The 8,539-nt window shown below is 45.9% G+C and overlaps 2 protein-coding genes across 4 annotated transcripts; one reads left to right on the top strand and one right to left on the bottom strand.

The window, feature by feature from the left end:
• The first annotated feature begins 1,377 nt into the window (after positions 1–1,377).
• Positions 1,378–3,082, top strand: LOC120705912 (putative transcription factor bHLH107). 3 transcript variants are annotated; one of them, XM_039990467.1, is made up of 3 exons: positions 1,378–1,615; positions 1,797–2,104; positions 2,477–3,082. In XM_039990467.1, the coding sequence occupies exons 2-3, from the start codon at positions 1,826–1,828 to the stop codon at positions 2,972–2,974; spliced, it is 777 nt and encodes a 258-aa protein (XP_039846401.1). In that variant the 5' UTR covers positions 1,378–1,615; positions 1,797–1,825; the 3' UTR covers positions 2,975–3,082. The 3 variants fall into 3 exon arrangements, with proteins under 3 accessions (XP_039846401.1, XP_039846403.1, XP_039846402.1); XM_039990469.1 differs by having other exon boundaries at positions 1,409–1,615; positions 1,806–2,104; XM_039990468.1 differs by having other exon boundaries at positions 1,409–1,615; positions 1,767–2,104.
• Positions 3,083–4,318: 1,236 nt separating this feature from the next.
• On the bottom strand, positions 4,319–7,831 carry LOC120705911 (pyruvate decarboxylase 1-like). The gene is made up of 6 exons (XM_039990466.1): positions 7,224–7,831; positions 6,234–6,397; positions 5,487–6,137; positions 5,068–5,185; positions 4,796–4,984; positions 4,319–4,709 (listed from the first exon to the last, which is right to left on the bottom strand). The coding sequence occupies exons 1-6, from the start codon at positions 7,713–7,715 to the stop codon at positions 4,539–4,541; spliced, it is 1,785 nt and encodes a 594-aa protein (XP_039846400.1). The 5' UTR covers positions 7,716–7,831; the 3' UTR covers positions 4,319–4,538.
• Between the last annotated feature and the right edge of the window lie 708 nt (positions 7,832–8,539).

Raw genomic sequence — 8,539 nt, 5'->3', positions numbered from 1 at the left:
GTGACCCGATTTTCTATTAGAATATATTGGTAAAACGTAATAAATTTATGAGACTATGAAAAATACCTTTGTAGACAAATGTACACACGTGATTGTTGTGTTTGTGAACCAGAGATTTTAAAAGTTATTAGGGCAGTCAAAGTCTGAAAAGTTTAAAAAGTAAAAACAGTAAAGTATTTGTGACTGCAGCGAGTGCTAAAGTAATCAAATTTCTTCATATGCCACTTAATGCACGCACAGCTCCAAGCAAATTATATGGTTGGCAGACTTAGCTTGGCACAGCAAAGGACACATGAATTCCAGATGCCAGAACGCAGGTTGAGACGCAAGGACAAACAAATCATGCAAGACATTTGTCATTTCTGGTTCCGGAACAGTCTTCTCCGCGGTTTCTTGGGGCGCTTGTCGACCTGCTGCGTTTGCAGGTTCACATGCAGAGCACTGACGTACCAAGGGAAGGAGTCCGAGAGAACCGTCTCTCTATCTATTAAATCTTGCATAGTTTTGGTGTCGTCCCTATCCTTGTTCACTGGTCAAACGGTAAGCCATTTGCAATTGTGCTGTGTCAGATCCTCAAACAGTCTGAATAAAATGCTCTGCAACTAGCCATAAAGCCGTACTAGTTCTGAATTTCTGGTGTCACATGTTGTTAGGGGGGAAAGATTAGGCACTGCAAGACGACAAAGATTTGTGTTTATCAGGGGATAGGTTCGAGTAAACAGTGCTTCACTGTATGATCGAAATAGCAAAATAGATGCATTTTGATGAGAGCGTTGATTTTCTGAAGCTTGAAACTGAATCATTTGCAGAAAACAAGCAAAACCTGTCAGCCAGTCTGAAAGGATCCAAAGGCCTCTCCTGGGATGTTCTTGTTAAGGGAGTATGGAAACGAAGTGTGCCCGCGGCTAAATGCCAAGACTAAAACTGTTGGAGCTCACAGTTCATGGGAATTCATTTAAACGTGTCCCTGTCCATCTCTCTCACTCACGGGACAACGCATGGAGCATTAGTCAATGAATTGCAAAGACTTTCTTTCATGGCCATCCAATTCCAGAAGAGGAATCTTGTGGTCTGTCCTCCAGACTTTCAGAGGTCCTTGGCTGGTTTGATGTGGAGATTTGTTCGTAAAAATTACATGACGATTGACGAACGATCCTATAACCATTCCAATAAATAATTGCGAACCGTGTAAGCTTATCATATGCTTTCTGACTTTCTCCAAGCACACAATCACATTTCAGTTGACCTAACAGCAGTAAAAGGAGCCTTCACTTGAGCCTTCACAGCAGTAAAAGAAGCCATATGAATCCCTATCATAAAAACAGGAACTTGTTAGGCAGCTCTTGAAATTCCTCCATTTGGCAGGCTTTTTCTTCATATCCTACGCATGGCACACTCACGCAAGCCACCTCATCCATTCTTCTAGTGGGAACACATGTGGAGAGAGAAACATGAAGATATATATAGAGAGAGTGGTTGGCCAGTAAAAAGAGGGGGCACTGCAGCACACGCCTCTCATCATACGTATTATAAGATGATCACATCTCACACACAAGCATATCACCCATCCTAGAGAATACAGATGAGATGACAAGGCGACGTTGCATCACTTACTGTAAGCACCCAGCATCGCCCACTCAACAACATGATCTCTCTCTCTGCTTGATTCGTCTCTCACCTCCTCTTATTCTCATGCTTGCTGCAATCTTTATTCGCTGTTGATGCTGTTCAAGTTTGAGAGCTGCCTTTTTGTTTGATCCATTCAGAACATTCGCCTTTCTTGTTGCAATGACAAGAACCTGCAGGTGAGGTGATGCTTGGCTGAATGGCTGGATGCCAACCTCTGCAAGAAGGCAAGGAACCGCAGGGGCTGCAGCCGTATGATGCCAGCGATCCTTCAGTGTTCATAGGGCCAGTTCTGCTGCCCCGGCAGGCCAGATCGGGTCCTCCGGCGCCGCCGAAGATGTCGTCGTCGTCGGGGTCTGGTAGGAGCGTTACGGAGGCGAGGGCTCTGAAGATCCACAGCGAGGCCGAGCGGCGCCGCCGGGAGAGGATCAATGCTCATCTGACTACGCTTAGGAGGATGGTCCCTGATACTAGGCAGGTTCGTGTGATCCCACCTCCCACGACTTAATTGCTTCACTGGTCAAAGCATTTGTCAAGATTTCTGAACCATTTCAGAATTTCTTCAGTTTAAATGAGTAGAGTAGTTATAGTAAAAGTCGGAAAAATACGAAGTAAAATCTCTGTGTTAGGTGTCAATAATAAGTTATTGCTTAATCATATCAAATCTCTCTCCTCGGGCATAGTTTATGGAGAAGTTTGAGGTTTCTTGCAAGAAAGCCATATGAATGGAACCTTTGCACTCGCATCTGTTCACATTTCATCATGCTTTCACTTTGGTATTATCTAATAAGACAAAGTACAATGCAATGGCTTCTAAGCAAGGGCCTGTTTCATTTTCCCTGCACTGCAGATGGACAAGGCCACCTTGCTTGCCAGAGTGGTAGACCAAGTGAAGCTGCTGAAGAGGAAAGCAGGTGAGGCCACTCAAAGCATGGCCCTCCCACCGGAGACCAACGAAGTCTCCATCGAGCTCGACACCGGCGACAACGGCTTCGTCGTCGCCGGCACCGGCACCGGCACCGACAAGATGATCTACATGAAGGCTTCCATCAGCTGCGACGACCGGCCGGACCTCATCGCCGGGCTCACCCAGGCGTTCCATGGCCTGAGGCTGAGGACGGTGAGGGCGGACTTGACCTCGTTAGGAGGAAGGGCGCAGCATGTGTTCGTGCTGTGCAGGGAGGAAGGCTGCTGGGGCAGCGCAGGTGCAAGCCTCCGGTCTCTGAAGGAGGCTGTCAGGCAGGCGGTAGCCAGGGTCGCTTCCCCAGAAATGGCATATGGGAGTAGTCCCTTTCAGAGCAAGAGGCAGAGGATTCTGGAGTCACGTTACTCGATTATGTCCATATAGAAGATTTTTATTTAATTCCTGGGGATTCAGGAACTGCAAAAGTCTGTAAGAAACGGCATAAAATTCTTCAGATTAAGAGTGCTAATTGTGTTTGCTGCGTACCAGAAATGTTTCTTTTTAACTGTGTGTGATTTGAACCCTGAAGTCCTGAACTGTGGCTAGTGCGGTGCTGTAATAATTTTGCAAGCCCACATGGCCAGGGCCCGGTAGTTAGATGGGGTGGGGTGTGCTGCAGATTTGTAGTGTGAGGACTGTATGGATGCAGAAATGCTGTCCCGCGAAGTCAGATGATTTGCTTGACATTTCAGGGCTTAGGTGAAAAGACGGTGACACCTTTTGAGTTTTGATTGGCTCCCCGTCAAGAATGTACCCTACTGCCTTGTCTGTTGCCTGAACATTTAAATTCTCCAGAGCTTTCAGACTTTTCCTACGCTAAATTATGCAGCAGAAATTCATAAAAAAAATATAAGTACGTTGAAAAAATAAGGTTAGAAGAAAAGAAACTCGCTACAATTTCTGTCACATGGAACTAGAGGTAATATATTGCACCTAAGTTCATAACCATATACTTCGATGCAAACGGGGCTTCTCTTGCATAAATTTGCTCACAACTCTTTGATTCATTTCTTTTTTTTTTCTGGATACCTGGAGTACAATAATATGTGAAACTATGGGCAGTTACCCATAGATTAGGAAACTTCTGTTTCTTTCACAAAAAGCAGAAGTGGCTTTCTCAACGATGCGACTTTAGCTTTTCATGAAAAAAATGTTTATATTACCAATTGGTAAGGGTTGCTGCTCTTTCAGCTCTTGCAATTTGCTTCCCTCAGTTTCAAAGTTAATCTGCCGAGCCTTTATACGTGTAGCCCTTTTGGCGTTTGCAATGAGCAATGCATTTAGCTGGTGAACAGAAAGTGCCGCTGTACAAAGTACACGTGTTGAACTGATACGAGGAACATGGAAAAGCCACAATTTGGAATGAAAAGTATTCCTCTTCAGAAAAACAATGCTCTTTGTTTACTGAAAACATATTTCGTTTTATCATTGCAAAAGGTTTTAACATTTCGGTAAGAGATAAAGCTGTTATGATCAGACTTGAGAAACTACTGAAACTTATGCATGACTGCAGAGCTGGAGTAAGATACGAGAAATCGAGAATTGAGGAGGAAATATTTTGGACTAACAAAAGAGAATTACATATTTTCAAAATATATCCCTCTCTAAGCTAGTTTACTAGCTTCATTTAATCTTTGTAATCTTTATAAAGTGTTGTTCTCTATATGCAATAAAGGGTGCCGTAATTTTCTTCAAAAAAGTTCAAGAGAGACCGATGCGAACTCTTAGTTAGCTAAGAACAACAAAATTGATTTCAGATTTATTGGCAGCAATGAACTATACAAGATCAGTTTCTGAAATCTGTGAAGTAACCACGAGACTTGCAACATCAGTGAATTACAGTTAAAGGGAGAGTTTATTCAGAGATCAACAGCATATTCTCCCCAAGACTTCTTCATATGGACATATGAGGATTGGTTTCCAGCACAATTTTGGATGCCTGATGTACTCACTGAGGATTTGGTGGACGGCTATTTGCGGCAGAAACCCTGGATCCCCACTCGAGAAGCTCTTTGCTGGTGTCATCCTTGTGCACGATGACCTCTATAAAGCATAAGCAGTCCTTCTTAGGTCCCAGAGCTGCCTTCAATGCCTCCTTCAGCTCCTCCTCAGTTCGAGCCTGCAAGCACAGAACACGCTATGTCAATTGCAATGTGGAAATTGTGACTAGATACTTAGTGAGTATTACAGCATACGATTGCCAACCTTTGCTGTGTAGCACTTGCCCTCGCCATTGTGGAATGCTTCCACCAAACCCGTGTAGTTCCAATTCTTGATAACGTTATAAGGACCGTCATGGATCTCCACCTCAATTGTGTATCCTCCATTGTTTATCAGAAAGATGATGCTGTTCTGCCCCCATCGGAGCATCGTTGACACTTCTTGTGCCGTCACCTGAATTCCAGTTGAATTAAATTCTCACTGCATATTCTAATAGAAATTGATATAGAAAACATAGAACAGTGATCATTTTGTACCTGAAAGCTGCCATCTCCAATGCATGCAATGACACGCTTATCCTTTGCAGCCTGTGAGTATCCTAGAGTTGCACCCACTGACCAGCCAATTGATCCATACTGCATCTGAAATTCGTACCTGGTAGAAGCAAATATCGTTTAGTTAATAACACAAGTACACAACACATAAAACATCTCAAGATGCTGATGCAAGGTTTGATGTCACTACTGTGTAATAGGAAATATTTTATTCACGAAGAAGAAGCTGACAGTTGTGCTAAAGAATCAGAACAAAATCCCTCAGGTTTTTATCTGACTAAGCCTAAATCAGCATACCAAGATAGACAATGGTTTTACCAATGATCTAGAAGAAACTGACAGATGAATTTTGCATCATTAAAAAATTTCACAGCCAAATTATGATCTGAACAGGAGCTTACCCACAGCCTTCTGGTAGCTTCAGCTTCTGGCAGTTAAACCACGAGTCCCCAGTCTCTGCAATGATAGCCGAGTTGCTGGACAGCATTGCCTGAATATGCTTGAAGAGTATGTTCACTCTCAATGGCTCTCCAGGTTCAGATGGATGTGGCTCGCCTGGAGGCACATAAATTCTACAATAGTTCTCATATGCAGCAGTATTCTTCTTCAGACGGGTTGCAAGTGCATGCAGGAAATCCTTCATCAGAACACACCCAAATGCAGGGCCATGTCCAATAACCACCCGTTCTGGTTGGACAATAATGGCCTTTTCCTTCTTCAGGAGCAGCGAGTATCCAACCGAGCTGTAGTCGTTGAATATGGGACCAGCAAATAGATAGGCATCAGCAGACTCAACGATCTCAGCACAGAATGGAGTGCTCACAGCGCCCCAGTATGTGCCGATAAACCTAGAGTGGTGCTCTGGCACAAGTCCCTTTGCAGAAGGCATCACCGCAACAGGATAGCAGCAGGCATCTGCCAGCTCTACAAAGGCTTTGCATGCTTTGGACACCCTCATCTTGGGTCCACCAACAAGCACCGGCTTGACAGCTTTGTTCAAGAATGCTGCAGCTGCTTCCACTGCTGCCACAAGGTTCATTTGGTTCGATAGCCTGCAAAATGAACAATTTATCCACATGAGTAATACCTAACTGATCGTCTCATTGACTAGTGCACATATAAGAGCTTGCCCAGTTTACAAAATATACCTTGGGGAGAGGAAGAAAGGGACAGGATGACGGCTGAACGTGGGATGTGGGATCGAAGGGAGGTTGCAACTGATGCTGATGTAAACAGGCTTGCTCTCCTTTATTGCTGTAGATATGGCAGTGTCAATCTGTTCATGTGCATCTTCCAAGTTGTTCACCACAGCCTGTGACACATGAGCAAAAAGACATACTCCTACTAACTTAGCAAGCTCCGAGAATTCGACTGATTCGTTAAAAGGAATAAATGGCAAATCCTACCATAAGATTCTTAGTGAACATGATAATTTCAAGTTGGCACCCGAAGCAAGTCACCGCCCTCAAATTACGCACTAACATTCTGCAACTACCCAGTTCCTTAAAGTTACCGGAGCATCAATTTTTTTTGAACTAAACCGGAGCATCAAAATATGCAGGAAACTGATCAGGGCATCATGATTTCCAACATAATTATGGTTATTATGGCAACACATTGAGATGCAGACAAAAGTTGTGGGGGGCCAACAGTGGACACGGAATACAGCTATACTAGTCAGCAAAAGTCTAGAACCGGACCCTCCACTCGCCCCCGAAATAAAAAATAAATAAATAAAAGCGAGAGAGAGAAGAAGGGCCATGTTTGGTTTAGGCGTGAAAATGTTTTCATGAGAGAGAAATGATGCTTTGACCACTAATTAAGGGTATTAAATAAAGTCTAATTATAAAATTAGACTCCACAACTATGGTACTGTAGCAGTTACTCTGACTAATGAGGTCTTTGACCGTACGATTAGTGAATAATTGAGCACGGTCACTGTAGCATCACTGTAGCCAATTATGACGAAACTTGAGTCATTAGATTTGTCTCGAAAAGTTACACTCATTCATGAAAAGATTTTGCAAATAGACTTCATTTAGTACTCCATGCAGACATTCGTTTTTTTGTGAAATTGTGATTTGACTCCTAACCAAACATGGCCAAGATGAGGAGGAATTCCAGATTTCCAGTAGTACCTGGTAGCACGTGACGGTCTGGAAGCACCTGAGCTCCTGCGTGAAATCCGGCAGGCCGATGGTGTGGTGTAGGATCCTGTTGCTCCCGTAGTCGTTGCTGTTGGGCCCCCCGACGATGCACACGACGGGGAGGTTCTCGCTGAAGGCCCCCGCGACGGCGTTGATGGCGCTGAGCCCGCCGACGGTGAAGGTGACGGCGCAGGCGCCCACGCCGCCGCCGCGCGCCCGGGCGTACCCGTCGGCCGCGTACGCCGCGTTGAGCTCGTTGCAGCAGCCCACGAGGCGCACCCCCGTGGCGCCCGACTCGGCCTCCAGCTCGTCGAGGAGCGTCAGGTTGAAGTCCCCCGGCACGGCGAACACGTCGCGGGCGCCCACCTCGGCGAGCCGCCGCGCCAGGTGCCGGCCCAGCGTCGCCTCCCTCGGGGCCGACGCCGACGGGGCCGGCGGGGCGGCGTCCGCGGCCGCGGGGACCGAGCCGATGGTCGTGTCCATGGCGGCGGGGGCCGGTGGCGAGGGCGAGGGGACGGGAGGGGAGCGGAAGGTTCGGGCGGCGAGAGGGAAAAAAAAAAGTTGGTTGCCTTTCCGGCGGCGAGCAGGGCGTCCACTGTCCAGCGGTTTGGAGGCGAGTGGGGAACGGTGGGCCGTGGGCATATTAGGGTGGTGGTGCGTGGGCCCGGGCGTGTCAACGAGGCTACTAGAAACAGGTGGCGCTCGGCTCGCGTGACAAGTGGGGTCTAGTGGCCGTGGACTTTTTTTTTTTGGGGGAGCCTTGGAGGGCAATCCGCTGCCGCCTGCAACTTGCATGTTGCGAGATAATTTTGTCTGCATGAAACACTAAACAAAGTTTATTTGTATAATTTTTTCACAGATAGGTGTAATTTTTCGTGACGAATCTGATGATAGTAATTAATCGATGATTGACTACAATAATGCTATAGTAACTATTCTCTATTCGTACTGTCAAATACCTCATTAGATTCGTCTCGCGAAGTAGCACAGATATTATGAAGTTAATTTTATAAAATATTTTTATTTAATACCTCTAATTATTGATCAAAATTTACTACAGTAGCTTGGACTGCACAAACCAAACACGGCCCTCGTCACGGCTCGCGAGTTTTTCTTTCTTGTGCGGCAAACCACGGCAGGAGCATAGCAAGAGTGCAAGACTGATTTGAACTGTGAACGGAGAGGGCAGCAATGCATCCCGCGACCCGCGTGTGGGAGACGTGTCGGATGCGATTGTGCAGGGTGATTAACAAATGTGGTGGGCGGTTCGAGGATAATCGAGAGGCGGATTGGACGTGCCAACTGTC

The sequence above is a fragment of the Panicum virgatum genome, chromosome 5K (genome assembly GCF_016808335.1).
Source record: "Panicum virgatum strain AP13 chromosome 5K, P.virgatum_v5, whole genome shotgun sequence".
Taxonomy (NCBI): domain Eukaryota; kingdom Viridiplantae; phylum Streptophyta; class Magnoliopsida; order Poales; family Poaceae; genus Panicum; species Panicum virgatum.
The sequence above is the reverse complement of the archived record's forward strand: the minus strand, read 5'-3'. Positions and strand labels throughout refer to the sequence as shown.

What these genes read in the sequence shown, in the direction of transcription:
- LOC120705912 (XM_039990467.1), top strand. Translation starts at nt 1,826, where the DNA reads ATGGCTGGATGCCAACCTCTGCAAGAAGGCAAGGAACCGCAGGGGCTG. An exon ending in TGGTCCCTGATACTAGGCAG is followed by an intron (nt 2,105 to 2,476) that starts GTTCGTGTGATC and finishes CCTGCACTGCAG; the next exon opens with ATGGACAAGGCCACCTTGCT.
- LOC120705911 (XM_039990466.1), bottom strand. Translation starts at nt 7,715, where the DNA reads ATGGACACGACCATCGGCTCGGTCCCCGCGGCCGCGGACGCCGCCCCG. An exon ending in AGACCGTCACGTGCTACCAG is followed by an intron (nt 6,398 to 7,223) that starts GTACTACTGGAA and finishes CATGTGTCACAG; the next exon opens with GCTGTGGTGAACAACTTGGA. An exon ending in AAGCTACCAGAAGGCTGTGG is followed by an intron (nt 5,186 to 5,486) that starts GTAAGCTCCTGT and finishes TGCTTCTACCAG; the next exon opens with GTACGAATTTCAGATGCAGT.